A 15,935-nucleotide genomic window follows, 5' to 3' on the forward strand; every position below is an offset into this window, starting at 1 on the left:
TTCCTATAATCGTGAGAGAGACTGGCAGTGGTTGATGCCACCTGACCCGTGTGCCCCAGTGGAAGCTGTATCAGGCAAACTGTCCCTCTTTCTCTGCTCTTGCAAAACTTGATCCTGCCATTTTCTGTAAGCCATCAATAGATGACTGTGTGACAGCAGTAATTGACTGTATTATACAAGCAGTTGCTCAATGTGTTCCTAAACCCTCAACACATTTTCCACTATATCCTCATCCATGGTGGAATCCTGCCTGCCACGTGGCATGGAAGGCTCAAAAATGAGACTGGGATACTTTCCGTAGATATCCCACACTCTCGAACCGCATTGCTTTCCAGCGGGCCCGTGCATATGCTCGATAGATAAGACATCAAAGCCAGAAGGAATCTTGGATTATGTTCACAACCAGCATATTTTTTACCACCAGTTCCAAAGTCATATGGGACAAGATTCAAAAAGGTCAGTGGGCAATGTAACTCTGTCCACCCCTCGAACTTGCTTTCTGATGGCCAGGAAGTAGCTGATACCCAGAGCATTGCCAATACTCTAGATGAAAGCTTTTGCCAGGTATCTAGCAAACTCTTATTATGGATCACTGGTCTGTGGCTCTGCCAGACCATCAGCCTTAACAATGCTAGACCCCATTCATCAACAAAGACTTCAGCTCTGCACTGGGACTTTCTGCACTTCCCCAGATTGCAGCTTATACATAGAGTCTCATGAACCTTCTTTACACCTCCACTGTTTGCAACTGTCTTTACTACATGCTTCGAAACTTTGTTCCTTACCAAAGCATCCCACCTGGGGTTGTGTTTTCTTACCTTGATAGGCCATGCTTTTTCAGACCAGATGGTCTTCCATTGCTCCTTTTGGCCTTCGTATCCAGGCGCAGTTGGATGAATTGGGTCTGTCCTTGGATAACATTGCTGTATCCACTGGTCAGCCCATCCTGCCATGGCTTCTGACAGTCTCCAATTGTGACCTATTTTAAGTCATCTGAGAAAAGTAGACACTCCTGATTGGAAATACTGTCTGCTATTTGCTGAACATCTTTCAAACCATCCTTCCATTCCACCTGGATTGGAAATACTGTCTGCTATTTGCTGAACATCAAATCATCCTTCCATTCCTATTTATACAAATGGTTCGAAATCAGGTGACTGTGTGGGCTCTGCCATGCTTTTTTGTGGTTCGATGGTTGCGCACAGATACCCCTTTCTACAGCTTCTGTGTTCACTGCTGAACTGTATGATTTATACTGACTCACATAGTTCTATACTGGCCCTGGAATCGCTTCACGTTGGTTCACATCCTGTTCTCACTGATATTCAAAACAAACTGGCCCATTTCTCTATAACATCCACTTCTATCTAGTTTTTCTGGATACAGGGCCATGTTGGTATTTTCAGGAACGAGCTCACCGACACTGCAGCTGAATCTATCTGCTATGGCACTATTACCACTGTGCCTATTCCATACACAGACTATGGTCCTGTATTCAAGGCTTGGCTCTGTGCCAGCTGGCAGTTGACTTGGAGTAAACAACGAGAAAACAAGCTTTTCCAAATAAAACCCTCTGGCCGACTTGCTTCCGTAAGGATTGGAAAGAGGAAGTTATAACTAGACTACTCATTGGTCACAGTTTTTTAACTCATCGTTTTCTTTTATCTGGAACTGATGCAGCAGTGTGTAGTTTGTGTAACACTCAGACCACAGTAAGCCACATTTTACTTTCTTGTCATCGTTACGATTCTCAACAACAGCACCATTTTAAACATGTTCTGTCCCAAAGTTTGTCCATAACGTTAGACAGTGTTATTGGTGATGGTGACACTGTCCACCTTGGTAGTGTTTTTAGTTTTTTAAAGGCCAGTAATCTTTTTAATGCCATTTAAGTTTTTTAATTTATACATTACACCTTTTTAATGTGGCTCCATTTTAAAAATCACAGTTCATCTAGTTCGATTTGAAGTTAAAAACTGGCCGTAATATTAAATAACTGGAAACCAGGACTGGAAAGGCTAGCTTCAGGTGACTGACGGTGGTTTTTGTACTTACCTGTTAGTCTTCCTGGCGAGTTATGATTATTGCAGTTATGCTGCAGAAAGTCCTGTACAACTTGAATTATTTTAGTTTTTCTCTTGACGTCTAGATGTAAACATTGGTTTTATGCTTCTTTTTTTAAACTTTGTTTTGTTTTACCTTAATTTCCTTTTAGGAATTTTACTCAAATTACTTTTAACTTTTCACTGGACGTTTGGTGCAGATTGCCTAGCTGCTTTATGCCATAAACCACTAAATCAACTAACCAACCAACTTTACTGGTCAAATGGTAGTTGCAATAAATGCCTTTACACATACAACTGTCTTTGTTGTCCTCAGTTTTATAATAGTGGAGTTTGATGAAATACCAATAGATTCAGTATTGATTATATGAGATTTAATGTCTGTTATTTACCTTTTGATATATCTGTTAACCTGAGGTGTTTTTTTTTTTTACTGATACAAGAACTGGTTTTTCACACAAGTTAGCTTGCATTTTTTTAAATGCAGGGACAGTTTTTATGTTCTGTTTTTATACATTTATTAGCCAGATTGTTTTATATGTACATTTGATATGGTTTTACTAATGGAGTTATTAGTTGTGTTTTTAATGCAAGACACTGTAGACTTCAGTTAGTGTTTCAACTTTTCTTAATGTTCTCGCTAGGTCATGGATAAAGTACTTATTTTGCTAGGACTGAGTTTCTTTCCATTTGTTTCTTTTATTCTAAAGTTTATGTTGAATGTTATTTAACTGTTTAACTTGTAACAATATTGTATAACTTTGTCACTGGTGATAATATTACATAACTACTTTACTTATGATCATGTTGCATGACTACTTTCACTGATGATCATGTCACATAACTGTTTCACTAGTTGTAACATAAGTTGCTTCAGAAGTAATAATGTTGTGTAACTACTTACTAGTGATAATGATGGTGTATAATTTCTTCACTAAGGCAGTTTTTTTTGTTCCTTTTGTACCACCATAAAAGAACTAAATGGCAGTTCTTTTAAAATTTTTTTAAGTTTGTCAGAAATGTTTTATATTAATTATGGTTTTCACAGCTTTAATCCAGTCTTGTGTGGATAAGGTAAAATCAAATGATGATGAGCATCCTTCAGTGACATCACCTCCTAATTCTTATGGTCTTTTGTGTCCATACAATCTGGCTTATGAATGTTCATTTGGAGCTGACTGCAGCTACTTACATGGAGATGTTTGTGACATCTGTGGTAGAGATATTTTACATCCTCAAGACAAGAAACAGAGAAACCAACATCGAGATGTAAGTGTGTCCTTCTAGCAAACAAGTTTCACCTGTTACTTTTGTATAATTAATTGTTTATATTTTATCTGGAATGTTAAACTTGGTATACACTCAGGATTTCTCTGTAAGAATACTCCAGCACTATTAATCATGTAACATGGCTGGCTGTGTATTTTTTTTTAATAACATAATATTAATTGTATTTACTACAATAAAGTAGTTTGAGCTTTCTTGAAAGCTTCCATGAAATGAAAAAAATCAAAGTTTAACAACATAGTTTTTATTTAATTAAAGATAAGTAGTTGTTTCTTACTTTTCTAACACATTTTTAAACAACTATTCAGTATAAATGGAATTAAAGTTAGTTTGGTTACTAGTGTTTTATATATTGTAACACTTATTTCCTAGTTAGTCAGTCAGTGTTGCTCAAGTTTACTCCAGATTGGTCCATTGCCTTCTTCATTAGGTTTGCTTTAATTTTCCTTATACGTGTTGGTTCTTGTTAATTTATAATGTTCAATTTACATTTAATTATACAATTCAAATTAGATGATGGTTTTACCAGGAGTGTTTAAAGGAATTGGAACGAGACATGGAAATCTCTTTTGCTATTCAGCGGAGTGTTGGGAAGTGTTGTGGGATATGCATGGAGACTGTGCTGGACAAACAGCCATCAAATGAAAGACGGTTTGGAATCTTAGAGAAATGTAATCATGTCTTCTGTCTCAGTTGCATTCGTAAGTGGAGGAGCACCAAACAGTTCTCTTCAAAAATCATTAGGTTTGTGTTTTATTTAACATTCTGTAAGTTGGCTCTTCAGAGAAGGAACATTTCAAGTTTGTTAATTGGATAAACATGAATATTTATACACACTTAAAATAACTTGTAGTAAGTTTACACTTCCTGTTATTCAACATTAAAGTGTTTTTTGTATGTTTCATTGAAAAAAAAAGATCAAGTGTGTCATTGTTGTTTGCTTATTGTTTGACATGGAACACAGTTATGGGTCTGGGAATGGAAATCTCAACTTGCTTGTTCAGTATTCTAGATTGTGTTTAGTTATTTAAGAATAAGTTATCAGTATTGTAAACTATCTGGACTTTATAATTATTTTAACTGATATAAAGTTATTCAGTCATCATATCTGTAGTGTTTCTCTTGATGCCTTTAAGTTGTTTTATTTAAAATTAATAGATGTTATAGCTGTTATGCCTGACTGTATTTGAGAATTCAATATAATAATACCAGCAATATATGTTAACAATTTCAATTCTAAGCATAGTAATAAATATTAAAAACATGGTATTACCAAAAAATATCTTTTAAAAACTGTTTTGAAATTTAAACATGGTAATAGTATAGAAATACCTAATGTTTATTGTTTCAATTGCCTTTGTTTTAGATAAGTTTCTAGGTTTAAGTAAAGCTTTTTTATATAGTACTATGTTTTTGTTTTAGTAGTATATGTAAGCTCAGGTTGAAAGTGAACAATGGGTGCTTGGTCAGGATACCTACTTGATGCTATGAAAGTTCTGACTTTGCAGGTTGTTATGTCAGGATGTCTGCATGATCCAATGAAGTTTGCTTAGCACAGTGGTTGTTGTATCAGGATGCTTGCTTGATGCTTTGAAAGTTGTGACTTTCTGTTTATTGGTTGCTGTGTCAGAGTGCCTGCTTGATGCTATGAAGTTGTGACTTTGTACATGTTGGTTGCTATGTCAGAAGGTGGTGAAAGAAGCAGATCATATGCAAGACTTAACACATTTTTACTGTTTATCCCAGTGAAACATACTAGAATAGCTACAAGATCTTTTTTGCCATACACACATCCCAAATCACTACATCTCATTGTTTATTCAACTTATCACTGTGTATGTATCTGTTCAACTTGATTCATCATAGTTTTTTTGGGGTTTTTTTATCTATATGTAAACTTTGATAATCTGATAGACTCTGATAATGTTGTATTGGTAATCATAACAACATATACTTGAACAGAGCCTGTCCAGAATGTAGAGTTCCATCAGACTTTGTCACACCAAGCCAGTACTGGGTGGAGGAAAAGGAAGAGAAGAAAAAACTAATTGAAAATTACAAAGAAGCCTTAAGGTAGAAAAATGTAGGAGTTGAGCTTCTAGCATGTTGAATCCTGGTAGTATCTTAGGTTTCTGTGTAAAAATATATTGTAAATTTAATAACATATTGTAAAAGATGTGTGTTTTGCAGCAGCAGTACTTTGTGTTTCAAAAATGTGTGAGGGTTGTAGATAGTCTTTATCAGACAGCCCACAGGGGATGTATTTTTGTTTTTGTAGTATCTATAAGATATTTTAATATTTTAGGGAGTAGGAAGCCAACATGTAACAAAAACATGACACTTGATTATCTTTCTGTTTTCAGAAAGAATGAAGTAACATAACATTTTGGGATGAGTTGTTGGTTCATCTTGACTCTCTCTCATCCTTTGATCTAAACTAAAACTATTTAAAAAATAGTTTTAAAGCCTGCCCATATCATTCACATAGTTTTCAAGCTAACTGTAGTTACTTCAGATATAGCTAGGTGGAACACTTCTTAAATATTTATTACTAAAAACTGAAGAAAGAGAATAATTTGATAATCCAGCTATCTCTTATTCATCAGCCTTTAGTATCCTTCAAGAGTCCTATCTCCATCCTAATATTTTATCCACTCTTGATGTATTTAAAGAAATCCTTATTGTTAATTTTTGTTTTCAGTCAAATTTTTCTCATGCATTTTTCTGATGTTCTGATTTCCTATTTGAACAATGTTTTTTAATCTTCTATAATACCAACCAATTAAAATATCTTAAATTTATGATGCTGTTCTTTAATTTTATCACTTATACTTGTTGTGGGCCAAACTTGTTTTTTTACTTGCATTCACCCTTTTCTTTCTATAAGTAACATGTTTATCTAGAATACTTTAAAATTTCCCTCATTTGATCAATGTCTGCATATAACTCAGCTGCCCAATTAACAATAGATGATCCTTGTCAATCCCTTCAAAATCCATGTTTTTGAAACCTTTACCCAAAATATCATTATTCTTCATCTCCATGTGCAGCAAAGCATGAAGTCTCATGAAGCAATGATCACTTGTGCCCAGATGTTCTTCACATTCCACCCTCTCAATCATTTCTGTAATTGAAGTTAATAATAAATCTAAAATACTATTGTATTTAGTAGGTTTTTTGACCAATTAGTGAAGAAAGCAATCTCGAACAGTTTCCAAAATTCTTTCTCGCTCTTGGTTTGACTCTTAACATTTCCTAATCCATATACCTGAAATTAAAATCACCCATAATTATGACTTCTTCAGCAGCTGAAATCTTAGCCTCATTATAAAGTTTCTTATTTCATCAGTTTCATCTGGTGGTTTGCAACAAATTCCCACCAATAGCCTTTTCCCCTTATATCTCCTAATAAAAACCCAAATGGATTAAATCTCCTTGCTATTATCTTTGATAACCTTAACACCAACAGGATGGTAACTCTCATTTCTCATGTGATACCTTACATCCACTCATATAAATAGCTACTCTAATTTGGTGCTTCTGTATTTTTTTGCAAAAAAATATTTATGCACACAACAAACCTTCTATTTCACTATATTAGAATTGACTGGTTCCATTGTGTCTGTCTTGCAAATCATGTTGCATCAATCCTCCACCAAAAAAGAGTGTGACATACTCTTATGACACATGTGATACAATCTACCTGATTCTACCAAAATATCACTTTCCTTTTGGCAACACTTGTGTTCAGAGTTGTTGTTTTTTTCCTTTGGTGCTTTTTGTGTGAATCTTTATTTTAATAGTTTAGTTTCCAAAATGGGATTTCATTTTATTTTATTTTTTACATTGAAGTAACATTTTAACTTCATTTCCCAGCCTTAATTTTTTTCTGACACTCGTACATTTTATATCAAATACTTTTTTTTATTTATGTTTTTTTACAATTTTGAGTTTGATGTTCCCAATTTTTTTGTTATACATCTAGCACTATTTTTACAGGCTGCAAGTAGGGGGATACACTGTTCCATTTCTCGGCTATTATCCATCATTATATGGATAAACCACTAATTCTCCTGAACTAGGCAAACCTAGTTAGGTTGTTGAAGATTTGATAGTCTTTTTATATTCTTATGTTTTCCCTATCCCACCTGTAGAATAAGTTATGCTTAATACAGTGTTTTCTGACATGATTTCTCAAGTATCTTATGTTTTATCCAATTTCCCATTGTTCTGTGTTTCTCTGTTACCTTCTTGTTGGCTTGTTTTTTGTCTTCAGCTCTTGCTTTACATATATTTTCACTGTAGTTGGGATTTTCTTAGTTGCAATGCAACCTTTTCCATAGTACATTTGCTGTATCTTAAACTTTGAAATATTCTGTGTAATTGGTGAGTCAACACTTCACCCTTAACTCTGTGGTTGCACATTTGTTGCAGTCGGAGCCAAAATGTACCATTATTCTTTTCCTCTTCTGCTCCTTATCAACCCATCCCTGTTTACCTTCTAGGAGTTAATAAACATTGATGGGCATGTTGCTTATTCTACTGGAGACTAACCAGAGGCTCCTGGTCCAGTGGACTATATTATATTGTTATCCTTTCAATACAGTTGCATGGGTTCTTTTGGTTATATTAAAGGGACTCGTTCTACGAATTATTTTCACACTTTTTGCCCCTGATGTCATCTTCCTTTCCCATGACTTGAGATCCTGCCACCAGCCCATGACTTTCCAAATCTGTATGAGACTTTGTCTGTACAGGCCATTGCATCTGTTTATTATCTTTCTTCAGGATGTTTGTTGTCTTCACACCAAACTGAAAACTGGTAGCTTGTGCTAATTTGTCCAACATCATCTTAATTTTCAATCTGCCTTGTTTTATCTTGGAGTTATTTTTTCACCCTTAGGTGGGTTTTTTCTTCAGATTTATTGATGACAAAGAGGAATGTCATGACTGCTTATTTTCATATCCTGATACTTCATCATTTGTGACCCTCTCTTCAGTTTATTTTACAAAGGGTGGTTTCTTTGTTTTGTGCACTGCCCTTCAGACTTGCTTCTGCCCTGTATGTTTTGTCAAGCATTCAGAGTATTCAGAGATTATGCTTTCCTCTTTGGTTGACTGACTGTTTTGTGCTGGTTCTGAACATGAGTCTGCTGTCTGTTACCTCTATCAGCTGCTCCTGAGGTGGTTGTAATGGGCTGTTAATCACGTTGGAGAAGTACTTAATATGACTTATTCAGTATCTTGGGTATTTTTCTTTATCTACACACATCTTAGTCAGACATGCCCTTCTCCTCTTAGAATTTTGCGAGCTGTAATCAAACTAATGTCAGTCATTTTTGAGGATGTGATTTTCTATGGTACCCCTTAGGTCAGGCTCATATGCAGGCTCTTTGTGAGCTTTTCCTGACCAGTGGAATTTCAAAGGGATCCGTTGTCTGCTCTTATTATCCTTCTTCTTACCATTGTTGTTGATTGATGTTGGTGGATAGATGTGACTCGTGTGTTAGCAGGTGATCTGCTTCATCCTCATCCAGTTTTCCACATTTCATGGATGTATCCCTTTGGAGATGAGAGCAAGGGTTGAGTAACTGCAAGATTTGGAGCTTTTGGATCGTATCCTATGAGTGACTTGGGACTTCTTACTGTAGATTGTGTTTTGGTTCATTTTCTACATTTGGCCAGAAATCTCCTAATGATCCATCCAAACTTTTCCACACTGGTTGCTTATCTTAGTCATGAGGGTGGCACCCATTCTCCATCTCTGTGTATTCACATGTTGGATTTTATTTTTAGGCCCACACAATCCATATTCTTATCATTGCATGTCATGTTTTGAGTGCTTTCACTCTTGTTGTCAATCAGATTACTGTCCAGAAAACTTTTATCTGATGGAGTGGTCTCTCAGTGCTTTTGTTTTCCAGTGGCTTTGATTTCAGTGGAGTACTCCTCACATTGAGGATTTTGCAATGTCTCTTAATCACAGTATCCCTTGGTTTTGAACTCCAATTCCTTATCTTCTTGTTTTAGTTATTACTGTTTTCAGCCAGGATTGGACTTACACATTTCTCTGTCCTCTCATTCTCCTTCTTCTCTGGGTGAATTCATTCATCTGTGACACTGTGTTGAGTTCCTTTGATGACTTTTTCCTAGCTCTTTCAGCTATAGTTTCCATGGCTTTTCCAGTTCCATCTTCCTTCTTTGTTACCTTTTTCTCTGTCTTCATTCCTTCTCTGCCACTTTCAATTAGTGGTTTTCATCCAGACCTTCCTGTCCTCCATCTTTGCCTGGCTTACCTCCAGTCATTGACAAGGTGATCCAGTTTCTTCCAACAGTTAGCCTTTTTTGTGGTTTTATTCATTTTCCATTTCTACATGGAAGTTTCTCAATGCAGATGAAATTTTTCTGTCATTGGTTTCTGAGTTCAGGAATTTCCCCTGTACAATCCACTGTTCTTCATGTGATTTTCTCTCTTGAGTTTTTCATCATGGGTCTTCTGTCTCTTTGGTCTTGGATTTTCAAGCATTCCTGTCCCATGCTTTTTTGTTCCTTGAACCTACAGGTATTTACCACTCCCACTCATTACCTGTGGATTTGTTCCCTCCAGATTTGTAATCCACTGCAGTGGGCTTCCTTTCCAAATGGGGATATTAATGTGGTCCTGCAATGCCTCACTTTACCTATCTTCAAACATCTCTACCAGTGCTTCTTGTTTCACCTTTCCTTATGTATTCTTTCCTTCCTATTCATCTGTGAACACTGGTAGTCTGTTTATTTGCCATTAATGTTTCACGTACTCTTTATTCTTCTATGTATTTTTTCCTTTCTTCTCATCATTTTCATCCCTAACACTTCAGCAACTCATGAGGATAACTCCTCTGTTTAGTAACTTTCTCTTCCTTCTGTTTCACATCTTTATCCTTGTACAGATTCAGATTGACTTCTCTATCATGTACATGCTCTTCCATGTTATACTGCCTGCATGGGTTCCTTATGTAGTGCCTCCTCTTTCTTTCTAAGCAACCATCCTCTGTTTGTGTTCTTTCTCCTTCCTCCTTTGCAGTCGTGTTTGGCTCTTCATTCAGTTGGCTTCTCTTTCTCTATTGTCGTGTCTTCTCACCCAGTTTGACACCTTAAATTTTTATTGGTCTTTCATCTATATCATCTTTTGAAAATATTTCTTTACTTGGTCATGTGTATTACCCATGATACATTCATCTCTTCTGCATCCTTATGTAGCCATTCTAGAATAACAAAATTCAGTAAGACTTTGACTAGGTAATTTTTTTTTCTTATTTTTCCCTCTTTACAGGGCCTTTTCCCTTTTGTTAATGATCATTGTTCAGATTCCACTGTCAAGCTATGTTCACTTGCTAATTATGATTTCATAGCCATGCAATGTGCACAACAAAGATGGGGTGTTTCATAAGAACACTTTTTGGTTTATCTGTATGATAAAATTATTTCACGAGTTTGCCTGTCCTGTACTCTACACACATGGACTATGTGAATAAAGCAGAAATCCATGTCTTGTATTGAATAAATTGGTATAGACTCCTTTTAAAAATAGGTTTTCAGTTTCATGGTCATTCATTACAGTCTTAGGTGTTTTCATTCTTTCATACTTTTCACCATGTTTTACCCTCTTTTCTTCTAGTTGAGTTTGAGATTTTTTATAACTTTCTACTTTACTGCTGAGTTGGCAGATCATAAAGACATCTTCTTTAATAGATTAAAGAAAATAAAAATTAAAGAAAATTAAATTAATATAATTGTGGGTTGTTATCGTTCTTTCCTTTTTACAGTCCCTCTGTTTTTCTTAATCCTAGGATGTTAACGACCTTGGGGTGGTTACAGTCAATTTCACTTTTGAGGTACATGGTTTACATTCTGTAGAAATCTTTGATACAGAATGGAATTGATCTGTCAAGTTATCATACTCCCATGTGCCACGTTCATGACGTGGGGAAGTACTAGTTTCTCTGCAGTCTCATGAACTTGAGGCATGATTCTCTTTCCAACCCTTGCCAGATGTCTAAGTTTTAGATGTAATTGACTTATCACACAGTTTGATACATCCTAATCACTCTGCACTTAGGGACACCTCCTTTTCATTTCACCCACTTTTATAGTTTCTGGAATTGAGTTTTATAAATATCGCTTGGTTTGGTTCATTTTCTGGCCATAGTTCTCTCCCAGTTAGATGTACTCCAGTGTTATAAGCCCATATATGTAACATTGTTCTTTGATTGGTTTAGAGTATACCTAGTTCAGAAGTGCTACATTTCTCCACTTAAGATCTTAAAAGCTGTCATCAACTTAGGGAAAATTTTTTGGGTATTTTTTCTTTCTCTAGCACCAGTCCCTCCATTTATTCACTGTGGGATTCTAGCTATTTATGTAAGAGGAGATAATCTACCATATGAGAAGCTACGAATTTCCCACACTGGAAATGTACTACTGATAGATTTTTACCTTATCTCATGCTTCCTACCTTTCATTACTGCTGAAAACTGGTGCTTCCATCTTCTACCAAACTTTTAAGTAATAGTTCAGTAAAATTAAATATAGGGAGTCATATGTCATGGTAGTATGTGACACTCTTATTGTTGGTGGATTGATGCATTGGAACGAGTTAATTCCAGTGGAGGGGAGTTAGAAAGCTTGAGCCATGTGACTTTTTTTTGCATATAGAGTGCAGCACCCAATGCAAATAGCTATTTATGTGACAGTAAGTACATATCAGAAATACATTTTCAGTGTAGAAAAATTATAACTTCACATAGAAAGCCCTTCCTCTCTCTTTACTAATCTGTCCTTACTTAAATATCTGTAATCCTATATTTCATAGATTTCTGTCATCAGATTTATCATTGTTTAACCATATTTCATTTATTCCCATTGTATCAAAATCCTCCATTTCTACCAGTACTTTAAAGTCATCGATTTTATTTTGTCATATTATTCTAGTATTAAAATAGTAACAAGCCTACACTTATAACTACTTAAAGCATGTGATTGAAGTTCTAGAATTAAGTCCAACACTTATTGGCTAGATAATTATTCTAAAAGTCATTGATTTCAGAAATATAATTTCAATAAAATGCTTACAATTAACTGTGTTGTGTTATATTGTACAGTTAAATGTAAGCATATTTTCACATTTATTGGACCAAATTGTTCAAAATCTTTCCTGCAATTGTTCTTTTTATATGAGGGAGTGTAAGAAATCACTCGTGAAATAGTATTCAGTAAGCAGAAAGACTGGAGAACTTAAAAATATTACATTTCTCTTTATTACAGAGAGCTTAAATGATGGAAAGTTATATTTTGTGGCAGTTGTTTTAACATCTATATTCATTATTATGGTGTGTTTTTCTTTCTTGAAGAAATGATATTGTTACTGGTTTTACGCTTTTCTACATTTTTAATTAAGAAAAAGTTTATCTTTTGAAATTTTTATTGTTTTCTTATCAAAGTTTTATCTTCTAATAGTTCTCTATGTAATTTAACATTATGTGGATAAACTTACATTTTTTGTAATTTTGTACATTATTGTGTTTTTCTTTCCAGTTTTCTTTGCCTTGTTTTTAATTATTCACTTATAAGTTTTAAAAATTCATAATAAAAAGTTAACGAAACAAAAAAGGAAGCCTGCAGGTCATTAAACAAAATATCTACAAATAGCTAAGAGAGGTACATAAATATTGTTGTATGCATGAATTAATGTAACTTTGTAGCATCCATGGATTACCCAAACTTGAAGATGTGCTAAATTTTAATGTTTTGTTGCTTATTACAGTAAAAAACCATGTAAGTACTTTAAACAAGGACAAGGTGTGTGTCCATTTGCTGGAGCGTGTTTCTATCTGCATGCTTATCCAGATGGCAGGAAAGCTGAACTTCCACCTCCCAGACCTCGTCGGAGGAGGAACCACGGAGAACTAGAGACATTTGATGTGAGTCTAGTTTGTTATGATTTATACATAAAAAGAAAGGCTATAGAAGTAATCAGTCTTTCCAACTTGACACAAATCTGACAGTGATATCATAGTGAAAGTGTCTCATCAGTTTGGGCATACTTTAATTCAGTTCATTTTAATTCTAATATCAATGTTGAAGTAAAGTTTCCTAAAATTTAACCTGTAAATATCCAGCAAGGAGAACATTATTAACAAAGAATATTATGGATAGAAGTTAGCTTGAACCTCTAGTTTTTTGTTGAATCTTTCCCATGTTTAAATATAATACATGAATCAGTGAAGAATGTTTGAAGAAATTACATCATCATTTGCTAGTCAAAGATTTTTTACTTTTAGGCCAACAAGTGCTTTCAGAAGTTCTGTTTTAGACTTTTCATTATGGATTTCAAAATGTCATCACCTGGGCTGAATTATTGGAAAGAAGGGTGATTTGTGAGAGATAAAAAAATAGTTCAAAAATGCTATTCTTTTCACCCATATTATTTGTTAGAAATATGTAATATGCAAAGTTATAGGAATACAAGAAAACAATTTCCTGTCTAACCTGATTTTTGATATTAATATTAGGTCTAAGATTCATCTTAGTTATTAAATTATACATTGTACTCTTGCTAAAAATCAAATTTTGAAACATTTTGGAATTTTTTTCACCCTTGCAAAATTCACATGCTCTAATATCTCTCTGAAGGTAATGTGAGCTTTTTGTTAATGTTTGAGATGGTAATTACAATGTTTTGGAACATAAAGTATTTTTAAACAGTTAAGTAAATATCATTTTAAAATTTTTGTCTTTCAGAGGATATTTATGTGGGATTTCTTTGATATCCATGATGACCAGATCCTGTTTCACTTGGATATTGAAGATATGTTTGACTTGTTCACTGACACCGATGAAGAATCAGAGTATAGTGATTTGGACTTATAGGAAATGTTTCTTAGTTTTCAGTATACCTCATAAAATAACTGGCATCATTTGGCACCTCAGGAGCTAGAACAGATGTTTGTTAGATGAATCAATTTTACTGTATATGTGTTTCCTTGGCCTTCCTATGTTATCATCTTGTGATACGATTTGTATAAGTTTGATAATATTTGGAAAACAGATTGAAGTAACTTTGTTTGTGTTATTGGACCTTTAGTTTTAGAATTTCAAAACTAAAATGTGTGAAAAGTTTGTTAACATCTGTTTAACTTGTAGTTTTTTGTTTTCAGAAACTTTTAAGGTGAAAAAAAACTTGAGCAACTAAAGTTTGTGTGTTTATGACTTGCAACATTTCACTTCTGCTGTGTAGAAATCATAGGTTTTGTAATGTGTTTTTTGTAACTTTATGTAATATTATTTTTGTCAGTTTTTTTTGATAAATCATGCCTCTGTTTTTTTACCCCGGAGGTAGGTCTATCACTTGAACATATGACAGGGTAACCTTATTTCTTATTAGACTGATATTTTAATAAAATCTGTAATTTTGGAATGAGTTTTTGTACTAGTTTTTATTGTTTAATGCACACAAAATATGTTTGTGTTGATATATTTATATTATCTTAAAATGGTATTGGTACAGTCTTAAAGCTGTTCAATAATTTCTTCAATTGTGTTTTAAATAAACTGTTTTAATTTCAATCTCTGGAGAACTATTACCTTGCTCTAAATATGACTTTTAGTTTCTTAGTACATTTAAGTGTGAATCAGCATTTTTAGGTTTTACTGGAACAATAAGAAATATTTTAAATTTCTTTGTTATTCCTTAACAAATCTCTGTTGTTGGAATTTTGTATAACTGATGTAGTTCTGGTTTTTAACACCAGTTACGAAATAATTTTTAAAACTTTTCAGACAATAGTGGTCCATACTTTTTTCTCTTCCTGTATAGAGAAATTAATCATGTGCAATATAGTTGCTTTTTGAAGATTCATTATTTCATCAGTTCCTTAATTTAAAAACAATGTAATATTAATATTAACCTCAAATTATATTAAGTACAAAATATTGTGGTTTAAACCTCATTCATAATCTGTGAATTAGTTGATATAGAACATATCAACATTTTTGTGTAGTCCGTAATCTGCAAAATAGTTAAGTTTTCATTTCATCTCTGGGAATTTTAATTATTTCATTAAACTAATTGTGAGTTCCATTACCTTTCATGATTTGCAAATTCTAAATTAAATCATTTGTATTTGAGGTATAATTTAAAAAAAAATATCTTTAGAATTTTCTTTGGATGGAAAAATGTATTTGTAGAAACTTGTATTACTGTAAATTATAGACATTTTATTGAGTAATTAAACCTGAAATATTAAACATATCCATTAGCAGAAACTTGTACTACTGTTAGTTGCATTCTAGAAGTTTTATTCAGTCATTACACATGAAATATTAAACAAACAGTCCAAAAATAAGGTACTGAAAAATTGAGTTTTGGAAAACAGTATGTTGAGAATTTGTGTCATAGTTAGTATTATGGGCATTCAGATACCTTTTAAGTTAAATATTCATTATTCATAATCTGACATTAATGATTGTATAATTGTGTAGTTGTTATATATCTTAAATTAAATTACACCATGGTTATTCAAAATAAACTCTACCACTTCTAATATA

The 15,935-nt window shown here is 33.7% G+C and overlaps 1 protein-coding gene across 1 annotated transcript in view; it reads left to right on the forward strand.

Moving 5' to 3' along the window:
- LOC143243390 (putative E3 ubiquitin-protein ligase makorin-1) overlaps positions 1–15,639 on the forward strand; it is a 34,399-nt gene extending 18,760 nt beyond the window's left edge. Inside the window, exons 5-9 of the mRNA XM_076487266.1 lie at positions 3,112–3,332; positions 3,880–4,094; positions 5,313–5,423; positions 13,153–13,309; positions 14,130–15,639. Of these exons, the coding sequence (XP_076343381.1) occupies positions 3,112–3,332; positions 3,880–4,094; positions 5,313–5,423; positions 13,153–13,309; positions 14,130–14,258 (833 nt within the window). The 3' untranslated portion in view covers positions 14,259–15,639. The remainder of the gene's footprint in view (positions 1–3,111; positions 3,333–3,879; positions 4,095–5,312; positions 5,424–13,152; positions 13,310–14,129) is intronic.
- Positions 15,640–15,935: the final 296 nt, after the last annotated feature.

This window comes from Tachypleus tridentatus, chromosome 1 (assembly GCF_004210375.1).
Source record: "Tachypleus tridentatus isolate NWPU-2018 chromosome 1, ASM421037v1, whole genome shotgun sequence".
Classification (NCBI taxonomy): Eukaryota; Metazoa; Arthropoda; class Merostomata; order Xiphosura; family Limulidae; genus Tachypleus; species Tachypleus tridentatus.